The 22,259-nt window shown below is 53.6% G+C and overlaps 1 protein-coding gene across 1 annotated transcript in view; it reads left to right on the forward strand.

Annotated features, from left to right (window-relative positions):
• Positions 1-21,523, forward strand: part of PRPF6 (pre-mRNA processing factor 6) — a 35,678-nt gene extending 14,155 nt beyond the window's left edge. The window contains exons 9-21 of the mRNA XM_055433042.2: positions 450-612; positions 4,644-4,762; positions 5,445-5,663; positions 11,247-11,369; positions 13,297-13,418; positions 14,855-14,993; positions 16,349-16,468; positions 16,657-16,833; positions 17,231-17,364; positions 17,982-18,073; positions 18,874-18,988; positions 20,775-20,901; positions 21,299-21,523. Coding sequence (XP_055289017.1) covers positions 450-612; positions 4,644-4,762; positions 5,445-5,663; positions 11,247-11,369; positions 13,297-13,418; positions 14,855-14,993; positions 16,349-16,468; positions 16,657-16,833; positions 17,231-17,364; positions 17,982-18,073; positions 18,874-18,988; positions 20,775-20,901; positions 21,299-21,451 — 1,803 coding nt within the window. The 3' untranslated portion in view covers positions 21,452-21,523. The remainder of the gene's footprint in view (positions 1-449; positions 613-4,643; positions 4,763-5,444; positions 5,664-11,246; positions 11,370-13,296; positions 13,419-14,854; positions 14,994-16,348; positions 16,469-16,656; positions 16,834-17,230; positions 17,365-17,981; positions 18,074-18,873; positions 18,989-20,774; positions 20,902-21,298) is intronic.
• The last annotated feature ends 736 nt before the right edge of the window (positions 21,524-22,259 follow it).

Raw genomic sequence — 22,259 nt, forward strand, 5'->3', positions numbered from 1 at the left:
AGAGGTGGGCCTCACCCTTAGGGGGCGTGATGATCAGCTCTAGAAAGTCCTGAGACCCTCAGGACTACAGGCTGACTGTGAAGGCTGGGGCACCCTGACAGTGAGAGGCGTCCTGTGAATTCTTTCCCCAGACATGAGCATTGATCCTAAACTCCCCAGCAGATGCATGACTGCCTGCCTGTGTGTTCCCACCTTGTCCATGGGGTGACTTCTTACCCAGAGTGCTGGCTGTCTTCTCCTCACAGTGTGGTGATGTGTCTTTCCCATGCACAGACATGCTGGAGCCACATTCTCATGTGTGGGGGTTTCAGGGGGTCTCTGGGGCAGGCGTACCTATGGGTCTGATGAACCCAGCCCCTCCTGTTTCTGAGACTCGTGTGTGCCCTTCAGGGTTGCCTACCACCCAGCCAGCCTGACATACCTCACCAACCTGTTCTTCTGTCCCACAGAGTGAGGATGTGTGGCTGGAGGCAGCCAGGTTGCAGCCTGGGGACACAGCCAAGGCCGTGGTGGCCCAAGCTGTCCGTCACCTTCCACAGTCCGTTAGGATTTACATCAGAGCAGCAGAGCTGGAAACAGACATCCGCGCCAAAAAGCGGGTTCTTCGTAAAGGTGAGCTTCACTTAGAGGCCTGGCAGGAGTGGTGCTGCCAGGCTGCATCCCCGAAGGTGAAGGGGTGCTGCCTCCCTGCCCCAGTGCTGGCCAGGGGAGCTGCCTCGCCACTGCTTTGCTCGGGCTCTGCTGGAAGGGTTCGAGAGTGGTGGACATTTTTCAGGCTTTATTTTGGGTTATGTTGGTCCTGCCCTTGGACAGTCTTCAGGGAAACTTCTGGTTGCGGTCCTTGGGCTGGGACCTCACGCCTGTCTCTTCCTGATACATGACCTTGAGTGGGGGCAGTTGCTCTGTATCCCCAGTGGCCCACACTGTGGGCCCGGTGTGCCAAGTGAGGGAGCTACTTGAAGTGGCTTCATGGGTGCTGGCTGTCTTGTCTCTTGCCCGCGGTAGGCAGGAGGTGCCACTTGGTTCTGAGTCTTTACTGCCTGGGTGGTCGCACCACAGAAGCACATTAATTAGCTCCTTCCCATCTTGTGAAGCTCCTGCAGGGCAGCGTGTTGGCTTATGTGCCATTGGTTCATGTCATGGAATGGTTTGCATATCAGGGAAACTGAGTCCACCTGAGAATCACTGCCAGGACGGAGCTTCTGTGGGTAGTTTGTCTTTTGTTATTGCAGAAGTGAGCAAAGAACAGTGTCGCTCCTTGACTGCAGCTGTGGGGAGGTGCTGCTTGCTGGTAACGCTCATTCCAAATTCACCTGCTGGTCGGAGGCCTGACCTGGAGTAAGCCTGTGCTGATGGCTGGTTCCCCCTGAATTGTAATATGGGTAAAATAAGTGTGTTTTATGGAATTGAGGGTAGCTTGTAGCGGGTAGTCTGAGGTGTGTGTTTGCACGAGCCATCAGAGGCGCTGGGGTTGTGGACTGCAGCTTCTGACGCTTTACTCTGTGTTTGATAGGGGTCAGGTGGTGGCCACCTTGCGTGTGACCCTGAACGTGCGTGAGTATGTGTACATTCCAGTGTGTTGTCCTCTCTTGGGTCTGGTTTCTTGATTGCAGCCCTGTTGCACTTAAAATGAGGCTGGCGTGGAAAATGTCTTGGTTTATAAAAATCAGCTCATCTCTTTTCAGCCACGAAAATAGTTCTTTAATGACAAACACATTAAACTCTGGGTAATTAGCACTATTTGTTTAGGAATGCTCTCCTGAATTTCCCCTGCCACAGCGTGATGGATGGTCAGGATGGCTTTGTGGCCACTCCCTGTTCACCCTCAGATTACCTGGGTTCACTTCCAGTTGGCTTCAGATTTGGAGAGGGAACCAGGCCTGGAAGGGGGCCACCAGGGAGTGTCGAGTGGTTGGTTTCCAGGCTGTCTGGGGTCTCAAGGGCAGTGGGCCCCCCTGCTCTCCTTTCCCTTGGGCTTCCCCAAACTGGGGAGAGCATGGAACCCTCAGCTGGCCTCTGCCCTGCTCTGCAGGCCTGGTCCTGACTTGACCCATCATCAGAGTGTTTCTACAAACAGTGCTCTTTCTCCAGGTGCTGGGGGCACAGCTGGAGATGCCTGCTTTAGTTCCAGGGAACCCTGACGCTGCTGTGGGAAGGATCTGATGTGTGGAGACTGAGGACAGTTCCTTCCATCAGTGACGGGGGCGGACTATGTGACTGTGGCCCTCAGTGTCTGCGTGAGCTCTGGGTTTCAGCTAGTGCAGCTGGCGTCCTGGTCCTGTGTTGGGAGAATTTGAGCTTCATGTGCTGCTCTGAGACCTGAGACCTTAGGTGACTGAGTGGCATGGGGCGGGTGCTCGACCTCGAACTGTGTATTGTCGTACGTGAGGACACAGGTGGGCCCAGCTGCAGCTACTTCCCGTGGGCTGCACTCAGGATGAAGGTTTCAGCTCTGTTTCTGTGCTGGTCATGCAGGCCTGGAGTGTGAAGTGGTTTTGTCCCCAGACCGTGCACTCTTAGCTTGCAAGTGAGCACAGAAGCAGTAGTACGTTTCCCTTGCTGGGCCTGCAGGCTCTCTAATCAGACTGCTCCACTTCTGCGCGGGCCGGCCCTTCCTCTCTGGCAGGCCACAGCTTCTGGTGATGACCTTGACCCAGCGTGCTGGCTAGTCTCTGGGCAGCACCCCAGTGAGAGCTGGACTGCTCAGCGGTAGTCTGCTTTAGCTCCAGTCCTGTGGGCTATTGATAAAGTGCCAGTGGAGGAGTTCCCAGTCTTTCCTGAGAAGTGGGGACAGCCCTGGGTGTTATGCCCATCACTGGGTGAAATTAATGACCCCTGGTCCACTGGAATGCAGTGTGACCTTGCAAAAGGGGCAGGCAAGGTGGGAGGCCTCCTTCTCTGACATCACTGCTGAGGGGCCGTCCCCTTGGTAGTCTTGCTTTCTTGGGCTGCTTCCTGGTGACTGTCACTCCGGGAAGTGGGACGGCACTGCCAGGCCTCAGGATGCTCAGGACGGTGGTTGCAGTCTCCCCTTCCATACATGGTGGCAGCTTGATCTCACCGTAGGGGTCAGGGCTCATGTTGCCAACTAGGCTGGTCCAGCAATACCTGGAGGCCAGAGAGCTGGGTCAGCCTCAGCCTCCGTTGTATGAGAACTATGGCCACAAATCTTGGTGGAGACATTGTCCCTTGGGACAAGACCTCTGGGTGGTCAAGTTCAAATGCGTGGGGACAGGGACCAGGCTCCCCCAGGCACAGTGACATGTAGCCGGGGGCTGCTTGCCTGTCAGAAGTTCTCCTGGCTCGTGGGTCCTGGCAGAGTGAGAAGCACCTCTGTTACTACATGTGGCCTCCTGCGAGGGTCCCTCATCTGGCACCAGCTAGTGCTGGACTGAGTGACGGGTGTGGTCAGGCTTTGGGAGCCCAGGGGCTGAGCCCTTGGCCGCACCTCTTTTGCAGGCTCTGGTGGCGCTGTGATCCTTGCAGAGACCTGGGCCCCAGCCTGGGGCGTTGTCTTCCACAGCAGGTGGTTCTGGAGTGGCAGCTTGCTTTTTGTCATAGTGGGGAGGTCCCCATGAGCCCTGGACCTTGGGAACCTTTGAAACTGACTTGGGGTAGGCCCTGGAGGTCCTGGGGTGTCTCCTCTCCTCCAGCCCAGTTGTCTGGAGCATCTGGGCATGTACTGCTTCCTGCTCAACAGCCAGGGGGCTGTGTGGCTACCTGGAGCCACTGCTATCTGGTTTGGCTGTGGGAAAGAAGGGGCACCCATTTGCAGGGCCTACAGTGGGGAAAAGATGGTGTGCCCCGTTTATAGGCCTGTAAGGAAGGGGAGCTGCTTCCACTGGAGGAGGAACATGAGAGACTGTGGGTCCAGTGATGCTGCATCATGGAATCTAGTATCTTGTTTTCCATGAGCTTGGCCCATGTGTTCTCTAGAAAGAAGAGTTCCTTTGGGTGATGTTCTGGCTTCCTGCCTTCATCGGCTCTTAGTCACTGTCACTCCTGCCAGGAGCTGCCAGAGGCCGTGCCTTGTCCTCCCCAGTGCCTTGCTGTGGGGCTTTGTGTTCAGCTGTCTGGTGTTTTGGCCTTTTTGGTAAATTGCATCTGAAGGAAGGGCTATGTTTGTTAAACAGAGATTTGGAAGTTTCTGGCCTGCAGGATGTCTTGGCCTCTCCTGCTGGCCCCCCTTCCCCACTGCACCCGGGGGTGCAGCACGTGGTTCCTTTGCTCTCGCGTCCTCCTGGGGTAAAGGACCCTTACTCTGGCGACCTGGGCAGGCGTGGACCCCAGAGTTGTTGGCATGTTTTTTCCCCATGGCTCACACGTGGCCTGCAAGGCTGGCCCTTCCGGGATGGCAGGTGCCTCGTCTTCTGATGCTTATCTTCAAGTATGAACTGGCGTGAGATAATGCACAGCCCTCTCTGCCACCTTGCTTGCTGATTCGGGGTGTCTGTACTGGTCTCTCTGGTGTCTGTACTGGTCTCTCTGGTGTCTGTCTAGACCCAAGGAACCCATGTGAAGTCCCGGCCTGTCCCCAGGGCAGAGACCATCTGGCCATGCTGGCAGCCGCATCCTCTGCGACACAGTGTCCTGCTTTCGCTTCCCTTTTTCTGTGACCTGGTTTCTTGTTCGACCTTTCCCAGCCCTTGAGCATGTTCCAAACTCAGTTCGCTTGTGGAAGGCGGCTGTGGAGCTGGAAGAGCCAGAAGATGCTAGAATCATGCTCAGCCGAGCTGTGGAGTGCTGTCCCACCAGCGTGGAGGTGAGTCTCCCACCCCGAGGGCGCCTGAGCCTTGAGCTCACCGGGGAGAGCTCTGTGCTGAGCACTCTCCTGCAGGGAGCAGTCCTTCTGGTTCAGCTCTAGGTTTGTCAGTGGGACCTGAGGGTGAAGTGGTGGGGGGTGGGGATGCTTGTCTTCCCAGCTGGGGGTGGCTCTGCCTCAGAGCCACTTGGATTTCTTGAGTTTTAGATTTTTGGTTCATAGCATTCTCTGAAGTGACTTTTGGTTGTGGGTCTGTGATGTCCAGCCTGTCTTTAATTATCTTATGTGTGTTGTGAAATTCTCCAAACAAAATTAATCTTAATTTATTTACATAAAAATAAATAGAGCTCATACACATTTTTGGTGATGAAATGTTGAGAATCAAAAGCTGGGGTGTGAGAACTCCAGGCAGCTGAACACCCGTGCCCTTTCAGTTTGTGAGGTGACAGTCCTGTCCTGTTCACCTTCTGTCCTAATACTGTGTACCTTTAACCAGTGATTGGAATGTGAGACTGAGGGCCTGTCACCTAGCCACTAGATCAGTCAGAAGTATAACCAAACAGCTTTCAGATGAGCGGGAAGTGCTACCACACACGATCCTGGGCCCTGTTTAAATGGTCCTTGAGAGCGCGTGCTGCATCCTGTGGAGGGTGCCCCTGACTTGACGGGTCTCTCCGTGCAGCTCTGGCTCGCCCTGGCGAGGCTGGAGACCTACGAGAATGCCCGCAAGGTCTTAAACAAAGCCCGGGAGAACATCCCTACAGACCGCCACATCTGGATCACGGCCGCCAAACTGGAGGAGGCCAACGGGAACACGCAGATGGTGGAGAAGATCATTGACCGTGCCATCACCTCCCTGCGCGCCAATGGCGTGGAGATTAACCGTGAGCAGTGGATCCAGGTGAGGTCAGCAGGTGCTGTGGTGTCCACTTTAAGCACGGATGCCCTCCTGCTCGTTGGAGTCCCTTGGAGGGCCGGGACTTCGGGGTGGCACCTGAGAGGTGCATCCTCACGCTGGCAGGCAAAGCAGGCATGGGGTGGCCTCTCGTGTCAAAGCCTTGTGGCTTCTGTGGTGTGACAGCTTGAGCAGCTCAGGGGAGACTTTAGCATTTTGACATGTGCGGTCAGCCTCGCTTTTCCAGAAGAGAATATGGTTTAAGAGAGAAGGAGCTTTAGCGCATCTGTCAGTCTTCTCGACTGTGGCCAGCCAGGTCTCTGAAGGTGTTCTAACACAGCCACCAGGCCAGGTGCACTCTCGCGCCTCCTCCTCCCGCTGCATGAGCCATTGCATGGGCAGCCAGGGAAAGTGCTGCTTTACCTGCATCCGCCTCGCTCTCTTAGGAGGAGCCCTACAGCCAGCCCCTGTGCTTCACCATTGCCTCTCAGCTTCAGAAGAGGGCCTAGACCCTGCCCCTCTCCCTCTCATGCCCCCGCTGCTACTGTTCTGCTTGCCCTCCTCCCAGTGGCCCCTCTGCTGCTCCAGGTGTCATCGCTAAGGGCACCTCCCTCCCCCAAGGAGGGAGTGTCGGGATGCTGTGTCCTGCTCCTGGGCCCCTGCAGCAGTACTGTTCTCTGCCCTTCCTTAGGTGGGCATATTTTAAAATTTTGGGTGCAAGGCCTCATGTATACCCCTGAAGTCTCATCGCCTGGATTCAGCCCCTTTATTAATATTTGTTCAGTGCCATCTAACCATGTCATTCCCATTTTGACATTCTCATACCTTCATGTGGATCCAGTTTCCAGCTGGTGTCCTCTTTCTTCTGCCTGACGGACTTTGTGACCATTTTTACAAGCAGGCCTACTGATGTTCAGTTCTTCCAGCCTTTAAATGTCTGTAAAGAGTCTTGTCTGCATCTTCGTTTACTTCATCTGATGAAGGAAACTTCCTCACTTGTTTCCTCTCAGTGTGGAGCTCTAGGCTGGCAGTCTTTCCTCTCAGTGTTTTTTAAAGACACTATTCTTGCTGGCCCTTGTTTCCAGTGAGACACCTGCTGTCATCTTTGCTCTTCTGTACATAACGTCTCTTTTTAAAAATTTTTAATTAAAATTTTTAAAATGTTTCTAAATTAAAAGATTTAGAAATGCTTTTAAGTTTTTTTTTATATCATTGGTCTTGAGCAGTTTGATTGTAATTTGCTTTGTGTGGTTTTCTTCATGTTTCTTGTGTTTGGAGTTCAGTGTCTTGGATCTGTGGATTTCCAGATAGTATCAAATGTGGAAAATTTGTGTCCCCTGTTTCTTCTGCTCAACCTGTTTCAGGTATAATTACCTGTACATTAGGCTCCTTGAGCTGTCTCGGAGCTCATGAAGAGCTATTCATGTTTAAAATCATTTTTTTATTTTTAAGTTTGCTGCTGCTGCTGCTAAGTCACTTCAGTCGTGTCCGACTCTGTGTGATCCCATAGACGGCAGCCCACCAGGCTCCCCCTTCCCTGGGATTCTCCAGGCAAGAACACTGGAGTGGGTTGCCATTTCCTTCTCCAATGTGTGAAAGTGAAAAGTGAAAGTGAAGTCGCTCAGTCGTGTCTGACCCTAAGCGACCCCACGGACTGCAGCCTACCAGGCTCCTCCATCCATGGGATTTTCTAGGCAAGAGTACTGGAGTGGCTTGCCATTGCCTTCTCCGTTTTAACAGTTTATTAAGCTATAATTAACATTCTGTAACGGAGAAGGCAATGGCAAGCCACTCCAGTACTCTTGCCTAGAAAATCCCATGGACGGAGGAGCCTGGTAGGCTGCAGTCCGTGGGGTCGCTATGAGTCAGACATGACTGAGCGACTTCACTTTCACTTTTCACTTTCACACATTGGAGAAGGAAATGGCAACCCACTCCAGTGTTCTTGCCTGGAGAATCCCAGGGACGGGGGAACCTGGTGGGCTGCCGTCTATGGGGTCACACAGAGTCGGACACGACTGAAGTGATTTAGCAGTAGCAACAGCAACATTCTGTAAAATTTCCCCATTTAAAGTGTACAAGTTAGTGAGTTTTAGTATTATATATTGGGTTGTCTTTTAATTGTTTATTATATGTTACTGAGTTGCAAGAATTTTTTATATATATTCTAGGTACAAGTCCGTTATCAGATTGCGTGATTTACAAATATTTGCACCCATTCTATGGATTGTCTTTTTACTTTGAATGTGTTGCTTGTAGCACAGTGTTTTTTAATCTTAATACAGTCCGATTCATTATTTTGTTTTGTTACTTGTGCTTTAGGTGTCATGTCAAAGAAACTTCCTGTAACCTGAGGTTATGAGGGTTTGCTCCTCTATTTTCTAAGACTTTTAGTTTTTTGGTGTTTACATTTAGGTCTATAATCCATTTGCATTAAGAGTTGAGCTTCATGCTTTTGTAAGTGCATGGCCCATCGTCTGGCTCTGCTGGGTCTCCCCTGCTGAGTCTCCCCCCACCGTCCAGCGCTGTTTTGGAGAACCATGGTCCTGTGTGTGGAAGTTCACTTACAAGTCTCTGTCCTCCACTGGGCTGTGCATCTGTGTTGTGCCAGCACCACTGTGTTCCGTATACTGTGACTTTGTAGGAAGCTTTCAAATCAGGAAGTGAGTCCTCCTGCTTTGTTCTTTATAGATTGTCTTGGCTGTGCTTGGTTCTTGTGTTTTCATATGAACTTTAGGATCAACTTGTCAGATCCTGCAAAATAGCCAGAGGGGATGTTGATAGATACTGCATAGAATCTGTAGATCAGTCTGGGGACTATTGCCGTCCTAATAGTAGTAACGCTTCCAATCCGTGGGATGTCTTTCCATTCATTTAGTTCTTTTAAAACTTTTTTTTTTTTAAAAGATTGATTTATTTAATTTGGGGAGCTCTGCTGGGTCTTTGTTGCTGCGCATGGGCTTTCTCTAGTTGTAGTGAGCGGGGCTGCTCTTCTTTATGGTGTGCAGGCTTCTCATTGCGGTGGCTTCACTTATTGCACAGCATGGGCTCTAGGGCTCAGGGCTTCAGCAGTTGCAAGTCAGGTTCTTGAGCACAGGCTCAGCAGTTGTGGTTCACGGGCTTAGTTGCTCTGTGGCATGTGGGATCCTCCTGAACCAGGGATCGAACTCGTGTACCCTGTGTTGCAAGGTGAACTCTTAACCACTGGACCACAAGGGAAGCCCCTAAAATTTTTTTTGATAATGTTTTAGCATACTAGTATTGCACTTACTTTATGTATTCTAAAGTGTTGTACTATTTTTCATGCTGTCATAAATGGGATTTTTTCTTAATTTCATCTTCAGGTTGTTCGTTGTTAGTATATAGGAGTACAGTTGATTTTTAAATATTGATCTTATGTCCTGCAAAATCATTTATTAAATTGTAATACTTCCAGTGGATTCTTTAGGATTTTCTGTATATTGAATCATGTTGTGTGCAAATACAGGTTTACTACCTTTCCAATCTGGATGCGTTTTAAAATATATATATATATATTTATTTTTGGCTATGTTGGGTCTTAGTTGCAGCACGCAGGATCTTTCATTGCAGTGCATGGGGCTTCTCTCTAATTGTGGTGCGTGGGCTCAGTAGTTGCCACGTGGCATGTGGGATCTTAGTTCCCCCACCAGGGATTAAACTTGTGTCCCCTGCACTGGAAAGCAGATTCTTAACCATTGGACCACCAAAGAAGTCCCTGGATGCCTTTATTCCTGTTTGATTGCCCTGGTTAGGGCCTCAGGACATGCTGAAGAGCAGTGGTGAGAGCCCCCTCTGGTTCTGGGAGATGTCTGGTCTTTCCTGTGGGTGTGATGTGAGCTCATCCGCTTACTGATGCTCTGATTCATCTTATATGACTTCTGTTGCTTTGTCCTCACGTTCCACTAATCTTTTCTTCTCTAATGTCTCATCTGCTGTGATTGAGGACATTTTTCATCTCAGATCTTGCCTTTTTCAATAACAGGAATTTTGATTGTTTTAAAAACCTTCTTTGACCTGTTTCATGTTGCCACACAGCACTTTGCCACCTGTGGATCATGGTTATAATAGTTGTTCCAGTGTCCTTGTGTGGGCCCATCAGAGTTGATTTTGGTAGATGTTCTCCCCTCATTATGGATTGTCTTTTACTGATAACCTTTCATTTGTCGCATTTTCCCTTGTTGAGTATCGGGTGCTTTTGTGCCTCTGTGAACGTTCTGGGCTCTGGTGTTGGAGCTTGGTTCTGTTACTGAAGGTGTTCTGACCCTGTGGGTCTTGCCTCAACACTTGCTAGGTGGGACCAACCGCAGTCAGTGGGGCAGGTTGGGACTCAGCCCTCTGTAGAGGCGGCCTCTCCAGGTTTCTGCCCAGGGTCCTGTGTCTCCTGGGGGTCTCGGCTTTGGCTGGTGGGAACAGGTGCTGTCCTGGACACACCTGTGTTCTGAGTAACGCTCCTGCTCATCCTTTTAGACAGTTCTTTCCTTCCCTTCTGTGCTGGTTTATGCTCAGTGGAGACTGTGGGGGACGCTGTGCAGACTGGCTGCCCGGACCATCTCCCTGGGTGGCTCTCCTCCTTCATGCCAGGTGCTCTGTGCTCTGACCTCAGCGGAGGGCCGGCCTGGGCCACCTTCTGAGCCTTTGGCCTTGGCTCTGCTCTGCCTGGGATGCTTTTCCTTCACAGCCGGGGAAAGGGAAGCCTGACTCAGCCTGTCCTGCTAGCCTAGGGTCTCGGTGATGGCAGTAGCAGGGTGCTTCTTACTCTGTTAGCCATCGCAAATGGTGTCCTGGCGCACCCATCATTTGGCATGAATGGGAATATATTCCTTAAAACACTGCTGGGTGAGCCTCTGTGAGTTTTGTTTTGATAGAGAGCTTGAAGTTGCCCTCGATAGAGGTCGTCCCTGCATCCGTCCCATCTCTGCCTGCATCTCCATGTTGTGGTCTGATGTTTGTGAGAGAGCCCTGCTCTTTGCCTTGCTGATCCCGCATGCCTACCACGCAGGAGCCTCAGGACACTTGGTGTCTCATCTCTGAACCATGGCTGTCCTCTCTGCTGGTTCCAAGGATTGTTCTCCTGAGATCCAGTGCTTTTCTGCTGAACACCCTGCCCCTCTGCCTACTAGAGCACCTCAGTGGCTGGTCTCTCCCCAGGCTGTCTTGCTTTCCTTGTGCTGGGCTTCATATCCCCGGCAGGTCTCTCTCTTGGGTTAGAGTGGCTCTTCCTTTTGTCCATTTTGAATCTGGAGCCAGGCTGATGGTACGAACATGTGTGACAGTATGAACATGTTATTCCCACTGCTTTGGAACTTTCTTGTGGCCACCAGGTTGCCTACTCTAGCACTTGGTACACGTTAGGTGCTTCTGTGATATTTGTTAAATGGATAGGTTGGGGGTGTGGAGCACTTACCTGCTATAAGGAAAGGATGCTTCACAGTGGGTGGCAGTGTCGGGGCCCTGGGGGTTCCGGCACCCTCAGGGCCTGTTCCTGCAGCCCTCTCCCTCGGGCCTAGCATCTGTCTGCCAGGCCCCTGCAGCCCTGGGCAGTGAGTTCAGTTCTGTGCCCTCTTTCAGGATGCTGAGGAGTGTGACAAGGCCGGGAGTGTGGCCACCTGCCAGGCAGTTATGCGTGCTGTTATCGGGATTGGCATTGAGGAGGAAGACCGGAAGCACACGTGGATGGAAGATGCTGACAGCGTGAGTGTGGCTAGTGGGAGTGTGCGTTGTGGGGACAGGGTGTGGTTTGGAAATCTTGCTCATCTGCTGATTTTTAAATGTAGTCACGACTGTAAGGAGCGTAGTTCTCTGTTAACTGGGGTCTGCTGCAGAGGTGGGGTGTGGGCGCTCACTACCCTGACCTGGCCCAGTTCCCGTGCTTACCCAGCTCTTCACCCCTGACCTCTGGACGTCCCCCACCCCCATCTCTGCTATAACCTGCATTTCAGAAAGCACCTGCGTGTGAAGCACGCACTTAGAGGAGACCCCCTTGAGCAGTGTTCCAGAGGCGAGATTACGGGCTCAAGACTGATAAACATACTTGAGGCTGTTAATACCTTAAATGTGGTCCTCTCTTTTTAATAGCCTTTTGTTTTAAAATAATTTCAGACTTACAGAAAAGTTGCAAAACTGGAGAATTCTTTTACGCCCTTCACCTCGATGCCCCACACTTACCGATTTCACTACACGCCTTTTTCTTCTCCACATGTGCGCATGCTTGCTCACACGTGGCCTTTATTTTCCCCGAAGTGTTTGAGACCACATCACACACATGGTTTAGAGGTTTTCCTCTAAACACTCCAGCGTGTGTTTCTTTGAAAGGAACCTTCTCTTGTGCAACCACAGCACAGCTATCAGACTCAGGAGATCAGCGTTGATTAGGACCAGGATGTAATCTGGGGCCTTATTCAGATCTCACTGAGGGGCTCACTGAATGCTTTTTGGGTTTCGGTGGAGAAACTGCCCAGGGTCACATGTGCAGGGTCCGTGGCCCTGAGTCTGGGTTGGGGAGGGAGCTTTCATATGTCATCATTTTTTTCATGATTCTGACTTTCTTGAGGGTACAGACCTCTTGGTTTGGTCTCCACACTGTGTCCTCACGGCGAGTTCTCCTCTTTGCAGGACTCTGTCCTGCTGGGTGGGTGGGGGCACACTCAGCTCTAAGTAGCTCAGGGGTGTCTGCCAGCTTCCTGCACAGGAGGCTGCTGCGGACCTTTGTAACTCATGTTCTGTGGGGAGACCCTGAGACTGCATAAACGTGCCATTTCTCAGCAAACTCGGCCCTATTGTCTGCGGGTCGGTTAGTGCTGCTTTTGGCCTGAGTCAGTTACTACTGTAGAATGTGTCAGGTGCTGGTTTTCTAAGTATCATGGCACCTGCGTTTGATGAGAGACGCTCAGCTGGACTCCTGCCGGCAGAGCTTTCCTTTCTCCCTTGTCCACTTGGGCACTCACCTCATCCTCTGGTCCCTGGACACAGGCCGTGGCTGCTGTCTGTCTGCAGCTCACTTGGCGTCTCATTTGTAAGCTGGGTGCCTTGTGAGCACTAACCACACTCTAATGTCAACTGTTGTGGCTTAAAGGCATTTTGTTATGTGACATTAAGACAGAAAATTGTGAAGGATGACCTAACGGTCTCCCACAGTCTCCACGCTGGAAGTAGATCGCCAAATGGGCAGCAGAGCCCAGCTCCTTCTGGTCATTGAGCCCTTTTAATTCTGAGTGTCAGCTTGAACTCCATGCCTCTCCTTACTTACCTCATCTCTCTTGACAACATGGGGGCGTCAGTGGGTGTCACCCTGCAGATGTCAGATTGGGGAGCAGAACCCTCAAGCCCTCTCAGACTTTCTCCTGTTTCTCTGTTGTCTCTTTGGGTTGGAGCAGGCCTGTCCTCAGCGCTGTGTGGCCTGCAGGAGGAGCAGAAACCCTTGGTGCTCAATATCACCCCAGGGATAGGCCTCCCCTGGAGTCTTAGCGACTGTACCTCGGAAGCCCCAGAGTCTTTGTAACAGGCTTCCAGGGCCTGGGTCAGGAGTTGTGGAGCGGGTACCCCTCCTGGGTTGGTGTCGCCCAGCCCCCTCACTCCTCTCCCTGTTCCCCTCACTCCTCTTCCCTCTCTCTCCATCTAGTGCGTGGCCCACAATGCCCTGGAGTGTGCCCGAGCTATTTACGCCTACGCCCTGCAGGTCTTCCCTAGCAAGAAGAGCGTGTGGCTGCGGGCCGCATACTTCGAGAAGAACCACGGCACCAGGTATGTGGCAGGCCTGCCATCGTGTGCTGCGTTTAGGCCTCTCATCCCCGTGGGTGGGCGAGAGCTTTATTGGAGGTCAGGCCTCTGCAACGAGGGGTGGACTCTCCTGTAGCAGTTGGGCCGTTCAGCCGAGCTGTCTTTCTGGCACCTTCTGCGATTGCATTCCTGCTGCTGTACAGTTGAGGAGCCAAGGCACTGAAGGGCCCGTCTGCCTGCAGTGAGCTGGGAGCACTGGGGTTCTAGGGCTCCCTGGGGCAGGGCTGGGACCTGGAGGCCCCCGTCTGTGGGGCTCTGGCTTCAGCAGCGTGGGCGGTGCGGCATCTGGGACCAGGCAGGCCTGTTTTTCATTTCAGCTGTGCTGGATTTGGGTTTGGGCTGGTTTTGTGCTCTGAGGAGGTCTGTGACAATTTTATTTAATTGTTCTCTTTAATTGAAAAAACCTTTTGTGTCTGCCTTATTGGCTGTAAGTGCTGATTGAATTAGATGTTGCAATTCAGTCAGCAGTTAGGTGGGCAGCCTCTGCCTGGATCCTCTCCTGCATCCTCTGTGTTCAGGCCTTGCTGGTCCCACCTGGGCTGCAGCTGGGAGCACAGGGCCTCTGTTGCTTTGCTTTTGTCTCATTCAGTCTCAGGCTTTTCAGGAGTCTCGTCACCTGATGTTCCTGTCCCCCGACCCCCACTCCACACACACCCCCACTAGCTGCTCTGTGTTTTGCAGTTAACTCTTTTGGGCACATTTTGAAATGACTGCAAGTTCACCCAACTGTCCTATCCAGAGCAGGGCCTTGCCTGCAGGTCTTTGTCCCTGGGTTCAGGGGCAGTTCCCGTCCCCGGGTCTGGCGCCTGTGGCGGGCTGAGGAGGCTGAGCCTTCTTGTTCTGGTGTCAGGCTTTGTACCATGCAGAGCGACTCTGTGTGCTCACGTGATCTCGCAGAGACCCAAGGAGAACATCTGTGCTGGGGGCGTGCCAGGGTGGTGGGCCATGCAGGGCTGGGGCTTCATACCTGAAACCCGGGCTTCTTGCTTGATAGTGACCTAAAATAACTTCCTTCCAGAAATAAGACAGTCTCTCTGGATGCCAAAGAGTAGGTACAGGTTGTAATCTTTATTGGCGGATCTGTGGTTAGAGATGAAAAGGCCCCCGGCTCCCAGACCGTGAAGTTATCGTGCCTCCGGGACACCCGGCTATAAAAGGCTCCCTTGAGAAGCTCCATCAGGCTCTGCTGTTTGAACAATGCGTGGCTTTGTAGCACCCTCCTCAGTAGTTGATTTTAGAGCCTTTATGGAGAGAGAAGATTTCCCCACACTCTCCCCATTGTAAAAGTCTGATAAATCATTTACAGCATCGAACTTTGAAGCAGTAACTGTCTTTTCAGTGCTCGTGGCCTGGCTGCGAGTGGCCCGTGTGCTTGTGGTGACCGTCCCCCTGTCTTGCAGGGAGTCACTGGAGGCCTTGCTGCAGCGGGCCGTGGCCCACTGCCCCAAAGCAGAGGTGCTGTGGCTCATGGGCGCCAAGTCTAAGTGGCTGGCCGGGGATGTGCCTGCGGCGAGGAGTATCCTGGCTCTGGCTTTCCAGGTGGGTGAGGGGTGGGCTGTGGCCCGAGGGCTCCAGGGTCCTGTGCCCACCTCCCCCAAGCCCTTTCTGCATTATTGACAGGAGCTGACCTGAGAGGCTGATCGTGGTCTGACCCAGGGAGTTTGGGTGCTCTGGGGGCAGCTGGGGCCCTGAGGGGGTCTGAGAGCAGGAAAAATGGCCCAGATGATGGATACCTACCTCTCGTTTGCTGCCATTTAGTGTGACCCTGGGCTCAGTGTTCCACAACATAGACTCAGGGAGACAGGAAGGATGGGACAGCCAGCGGAGAGCCGTGTCCCCACACGTGTCCCCTTCTGTGTGAATGTGAGGGTGTCTGGTACTGCGGGAGGAAGTCCTGTCCCTGTCCTTGAGCACAGGCACCTGCACTGGGTCCCACGTGGGCCGCCTGTTGCCGCCCAGGCTGTCAGTGGGTGGAGCTGTGTTTGTGGAGGGTGGCATCATGGTTGGTGCCAGGAGCTCTGCGTTTTTCTCTGATTTTTATTGTCACATGGAACATCCTAATAGTTTTTGACAGCAGGGTTCAGTCAGCGGTTTCCAGCATGCTTTTCTATTAACTGGAAAGACGATGTCACTCTGTGGTTTTCATCTAGGCTGGCATAGTGACGCCTGTCCCTTCCTGAGTGAATATGTGGAGGGGGCTGGCCTGGGTTTCCCTCTGCTCTCGTGTCTGTTTGGGTGCCCTGGGTGGAGGACACCGCTGCTCTCCGGGTGGTTCTGGCCTTTCCCACCACCACCAGGCAGTGCTGCCTGTGTCCTGCGCTCTCCTCTCCTTAACTGTTTCCGTGGGGCTGCTTCTTAGGTTGGGGACATGGTCAGGCTGAATGTGGCCAGCAGGTGACTGTGCTTTCAGGAGACTGGAGGGCACTGCCTATATGTCTCCTGGACTCTGGGTTGTATGTGGCCTAGTCCCGGCCCTGGGAACCCTCACCGCACGGTCTGTGATAACCCAGGCATCCTTCTGTCCTTCCCACACTGACACACTGGGTGGCCAGTTCCTCATCCTTAGGCTTGGGAGCGAGCAGGATTGGGTGGGTGGATCCATGCAGGTGGGACATGAGTGAACTTTTGCAGCAGGCAGAGGGTGGTGACTGGACTGGTAGTACGGCTTGAGTGCTGCAGCTGCCACACATCTGTTCCAGTAAGGCAGGCTGGCTTGTTCGTGAGGAAGTGCACGTCCTAGGGCTCTGTTGCTGATTAGTCCAGGACATGCCTGCATCAGACTGTCCTGCTGGCAGAGCATGGCACAGCATGGCCCAGCCCAGTTTGTGGATTGGCTGCCTCCAACTAGGGGAGCCCTTGCCCCACTCATGGCTGATGCTGCTGTTCCTCTGTAGGCCAACCCCAACAGCGAAGAGATCTGGCTGGCGGCCGTGAAGCTGGAGTCTGAGAACAATGAGTATGAGCGGGCCCGCCGGCTGCTGGCCAAGGCACGGAGTAGCGCGCCCACTGCCCGGGTAAGTGGAGCCCCCTGCCCACTGTGAGCAACCCCAGGGTCATGTGCTCAGAGCTCATTTGTTCACTCTTGGCTTTAAAATGCACCGATGTATGTAACCGCAGTTTGTCCTAAAGACATGGGGCACCTTTGGGCTGAGCTCTCAGTGAGGCAAATGCCAGAGCCAGGCTGAGGCTGTGTGCTCCCCAGGTGTTCATGAAGTCCGTGAAGCTGGAGTGGGTGCTGGGAAACCTTGTGGCCGCCCAGGAGCTGTGCGAGGAGGCCCTGAAGCACTATGAGGACTTCCCCAAGCTCTGGATGATGAAGGGGCAGATTGAGGAACAGGAGGAGCTCGTGGAGAAGGCCCGGGAAGCTTACAACCAGGGGGTGAGCCTCTGCCCCACATGGGGCACCTCACCTCAGATACGAGTTGTTACAACCTGCTTGGGCCCAGGCTCAGGGGAGCTGTGGACTCGGGGCCAGTCTGTTCCCTCACCCAGCCTTCTGCCCCTGCCAGGCTGTAACTGCTGTACTCAGCAGAGTTCGGACTACGGCCCATGTAGGGCACAGGCTCCTGAGCCCAAACCCGTGTGCACGTGCGTATGGCACAGCATACTCACGAACCGCCCCATACATGTGCACAGCACAGCCGTGTGCATAGCAGCACACCTGGGTGTGAAATGGCTGGGTCTCTGAGGGCACACGTAGCCCTGACTCAGCTTGAGGTGCCGACACAGCTTCACAGACATCCGCTGAGTCTTCTCTCTTGTGTCTGTGGCTGCAGTTGAAGAAATGTCCCCACTCCACCCCACTGTGGCTTTTGCTTTCCCGACTGGAGGAGAAGGTTGGGCAGCTGACCCGGGCTCGGGCCATTCTGGAGAAGTCTCGCCTGAAGAACCCAAAGAACCCCGGCCTGTGGTGAGTTCTTGTGCCCTGAGGAGCTGACTTCGCTCACACCAAGTCCTTGGTGCAGCACTTTCAGCTCAGGCTCTGTGGGAAGGGGCAGTCTGTGAGGAGTCCTGTCCCAGCTGTGAGAGTGTTCACATGAGCCTGCAGATAGTTGGATGCAGTGTGGCTTGTGGTGGGATTGAGGGTGCCCGGGAACCAAGAGCTAATGAGGGGGCATTGGGGTGGATGGTGCCAAGAGAGCAGACTCTACGGAAGAGGTAATATCTGGGAGGGCCCTTGAGGGATGAATAAGAGTTTGCCAGATAAAGATGGCATTCTGTCCATAGGACACACAAACTCCAGGTGTGGGGCTTCAGGGTGTCAGTGCCCTGAGGTGCCCCAGCAGCCACCAGCAGGCCTGTCTGTCTTTATCCTGCCCATCTTCACTCACACCTGGATGACCTCAGAGTCCAGGTTTATGGCCGCCCATAGGCTTGAGGGTGGGGATCACCCACATCTCCCTTCTCTGGTGGACAAACTGCTGGGCAGCACAGACAGCTCCAGTTACTGAGGCTCCTCAGGACCTTTTGCTTGTCGTCAGGCTGCCAGTGGACAGTGCTCTACCCTGCCCGGGTTTCTCTCCGCAGGCTGGAGTCTGTGCGGCTGGAGTACCGTGCGGGGCTGAAGAACATTGCCAGCACGCTCATGGCCAAGGCCCTGCAGGAGTGCCCCAACTCTGGTGAGCACCCACCCCAGGCTGTGGGCAGCATGTGTCAGATTCAGCCACAAAAATACATCTGTGATGCTTGGTCATTTAGATGATTGAACTCAAGTCTCAGTGTGGGCAGTTGGACCACATGTTCTGAGATGCTACCATTACTCTTTTAGAAGTTGATTTTTTACTGTTTTACCCCAAGTCTGTAAGTTAGTGCATGTGCAGTATAAATAAATTTGGAGTAAAAAAGAACTTGAAAATTGCTGTCAGCCCAGTACTCGGAAATCACTGATTTTAGCTTTGTTGTATTTTTACAGTTTGCATTGTTGCACAAAATCAAGTCATACTGTGTATTTTGTTTTGTCCCCTTTTTTTTTTACAGTTGAAAATTCTGTGAGGATTTTTCATTATCACTAAATCTTTAACAATGAACAGTTTTTAGTGGCGTCATAGAATTTTCTGGATTTATGTCAGACATAGGGCCTCAGGCTGATCTCTAGGCTGGTATCAATACCAGGTTATGTTTCTGCATAAATCCTTGGTAGCACTTTTTGTTACTTTGTTACAGTGAATTCTCAGCTGTGAAGTTAGTCAGTGGGTATGAAACCTCAGAGGCTGTTGGGACTTCCAGCCTCCCCGCCCCCCAGGACAATGTCATGGCCTTGCCAATGAGGCTCTGGGCAGGCCGCGGGGTGGGGGGTGTGGGGTAGGGGGCAGCATAGGCGGCCTGGCCACGTGGAAGGCACAGATGGGGATATCCTGAGTCTTCAAAGGCCTCCCTGTGTGTGATGGCTGAGGTGGGCATCTGCATGTCTGAATTTCAGGGGTCCTGTGGTCTGAAGCCATCTTCCTGGAGGCAAGGCCCCAGCGGAAGACCAAGAGTGTGGACGCCCTGAAGAAGTGTGAGCATGACCCCCACGTGCTCCTAGCTGTGGCCAAGTGAGTAGGGGTCCTGGTGGCAGTGCCAGTCCTCTTGCTGGGGTCTCCAGGTCGCCAGAACAAGGCAGTCTTCCCTGGTCATAACCCCTGGGAGGGTGGCCTCTTCTGGGTCCCTGACACTCCTTCTCTTGTCCTGGTTCCTTCTCAGATTTCTGCGCTCTCTGTCTCTGGCACTTTTCAGTTTATTCCAACATGGGTCTTGGGTTGCAGGACAGACACAGGCCTGCTGACACTGGTCCACACGGAATTTAGGTTACAAGTGAACCTTTTTTGGTTCAGACAGCTGTAAGCAAGACAGTTGTTTCCATTGTGTTAGTGCCAAAAGCCAGACTGTTTGACCTGTGTAACCCTGGGAACAATCTAGGGCCCATTGGTCAGGCTCTTGGTGCGCCTGGGGGTGTGGAGGCCATCTGTCCATCAAGGTGCTGGCCTCAAGGACAAGAGGAGGTGAGCAGGCGACCCCCCACTGCCAGCTTGTGCAAGGTGCTGGGCCTGGGGCTCCCTGGGGAGATGTGGAGGGCCTTAAGAACCTCCTGAACCTTCTCTGTTCCCTTCTCAAAGGAGGACAGTGGCCTGAGAGGAGCGGAACCTGAGTGCTGGGTTGTGGTTGGGTGTGGTCAGGCTGGGAAGTGAGTGGACTTGAGGTGGAGGGCTTGACAGGGCTCTGCCTGGGGCAGGGGGTGTGTGGGGCCAGAGGCTCCTGTGTGCTCTTGCTGGCCCAGCTGCTTCCTCAGTGCCCACCAGCACCTCCTCCCTGGCTGCTGTGGGGCTGAGGGCGCTGTGTATGGGGCTTCCCACGAACTTCTGAGGCCCCACCTGGGTCCCTGGGGCTCCTTCCCTCTCGCCTGTGCTTCCACCTCCCGCTCCACTCCGATAGGGCTGCCATAAAACCTCGTAAAAGGCTTTGTAAAGTAAACAGGTCCCTCCTTGCTGTTCCCAGGCTGGGGCTCTGTGTGCTGCTATCTGGGTTTGTGCTCTTTAAATCACAGTTTATCTGACACTGAGCAATTAAGAATACCACAAGGCTTAAAAAACAATCAAGCTATCAGAGCATGAAAATGACTCCCTTTTGTAGCTGAAACCAGCCAAGGCAGCTGCCTGGAGGTGCCCAGTGCACGTCTGCTCTGGAACTTGACTGCGGAGCTGGTGGAGCTGGCTGTCAGAGTGCCTGTCATGCCCTCGCTGGCATGTGGGGAAGGCTCCCAGGACCCTGACTCGGTTTCTGATGCTGTGGATCTTCTCCTGGGCCTAGTTTCAGGGGGTCTGTGTCTGCTTTTAGACCAGGTTTTCAGTGTGGGCTTCAGCTCCTTATGGAGATGCCTGGTAGGACAGATTGTTCCAGAAGGTGGAAAGGAGGAGCAGGCAGAAACTTCTCTTTCCCTAATCACAGCCTTGATTTAATTTTTTGTCAGATCGGTTACTTTCATTTCCCTATGTTTTACTCAGAAGAAGATAATAATTTCTTGCTCTGTGGGTGGTTTTCTGAGAAATGCCTTAGGTGGACACTTGAAGGAAGGAGGGTTTCAGGTAGTGACCTGGAGGGGTTTCTGGGTGCCAGGCCTCATCCCTTGGCACCCCAGTGGAGCCTGAACTCTCCAGGGAGAGGTCAAGACCAGTAGTCCTGACTCTGTGCCACTGCAGCGGGTCACCAGGCTCGATGTCTAGCCCACCATGGAGCGAGCTGTGACCTGAGCAGGCCAGGGCTGCCCCAGCATGGCTCCCGCGGCCCCAGAGCACCACCAGCATGGATCTCTGGCCACTTGGTCCCCCTGCTGCTTCTCAATAGGCTGTTCTGGAGCGAGCGGAAGATCACCAAGGCCCGGGAGTGGTTCCACCGCACTGTGAAGATTGATTCAGATCTGGGGGATGCCTGGGCCTTCTTTTACAAGTTTGAGCTGCAGCACGGCACAGAGGTGAGGCGCCTGCTGCCCATGACCCCCACCCCACCAGTCCCGAACGAAGTGCTGGTGGCTGACACAGCTTCCATGGCCGCTTTCCGGCTGTAGCCTTGGAGTCTCTCAGCCTGTAATTTAGATGCTCGGGGGCATCTTTTAACAAGTTGGTTGTGATGGGGACTCAGGGCCGTGGCAGAAACAGGGCTGGAGCTGGAGGCCTGAGGCTTGTCTTTGTGTAACAGCCGTCCTGTCCTGCTGGACAGAGACTTCCCAGAGCCCAGCGCCCTCGGGGTCGCCACCCACACCCCGATGTGGAAGGTGGGTCCTCTTTGGGGGGCGGGTGCAGGCACTGATGTGAGGCCTGGTAGAGTGTGGTGGGAGTGGGTTGGTTCAAACACCTGCGGTCCCCACCCAGGAGCAGCGGGAGGAGGTGAGGAGGCGCTGCGAGAACGCCGAGCCCCGGCATGGGGAGCTGTGGTGCGCCACGTCCAAGGACATCGCCAACTGGCAGCGGAAGATTGGGGAGATCCTCGTGCTGGTGGCGGCGCGCATCAAGAACACCTTCTGAGTGTCCTGCGCAGCGGTGGGGGTAGGGTGGGGGTGGTGGCCGTCCTGGTTGTTGATTAAAGGTTTTCTAGTAGTCGTGGGGTTCGTGGCAGTGGGTTTTCTCCAACTCCTACCCTCATGTGCTTTGACCGTCCCAGTCTGGCCCCCATACTGGATAGGGCTAGCTCTCCAGGCCTCACAAGAGCCCACCGCAGAGGAAGCGCCAGCAGAGCTGGGCAACTCTCCAAGGCTTTTTGGAGATGGAGGCAGGAACTTGTGTTCTGGGTAAAAGCTGTGTGTGGGAACAGTGAGGGCCCAGCTGGCCAGGTGACTCCAGTGCCCTTGCATGTGCAGGTCTTCGCCCACCCCGGGGTGGTCTGTGCCTCCTGTCCCCCAGCAGCAGGCTGTGTGCGCCCCAGGAGAGTGACTTTTTCCTGAGTGCTGTTGGGCCTGGCCCCTGAGGTTCTACCGCAGGACGGCGAAGAGGCCCTCGACATGTGAGAGGGTTGCTCCCATTGGCAGGGGAGTTCATTTTTGCTAATTTGTAGTTAGTGATTTTTACCCTAAAGCTCTTGGACCCATTCTTTCTCTGGATGGAAAATGCACTGGTTACCTGGAGACTTGAATATGCTTCCACCATGCGAGGACAGGAGGTTTCCTTGGGCCCTGGATCCCTGGGTTTGTGTCCAGTTGGAAACTAGCCAGCTGTCTTGGAAGGGGGTGTGTTGGCTATGGGTGGAGGCATCTAGCTGGAGGTCAAGGGTGGTCCAGAGGCAGTGGGCGGATTGTCACTTGTGCTGACAAGAAGGGCAGCTGGCTGTTGTTCTCAC

The sequence above is a fragment of the Moschus berezovskii genome, chromosome 15 (assembly GCF_049115385.1).
Source record: "Moschus berezovskii isolate FMDL1 chromosome 15, NW_MosBer_1.0, whole genome shotgun sequence".
Lineage (NCBI taxonomy): Eukaryota > Metazoa > Chordata > Mammalia > Artiodactyla > Moschidae > Moschus > Moschus berezovskii.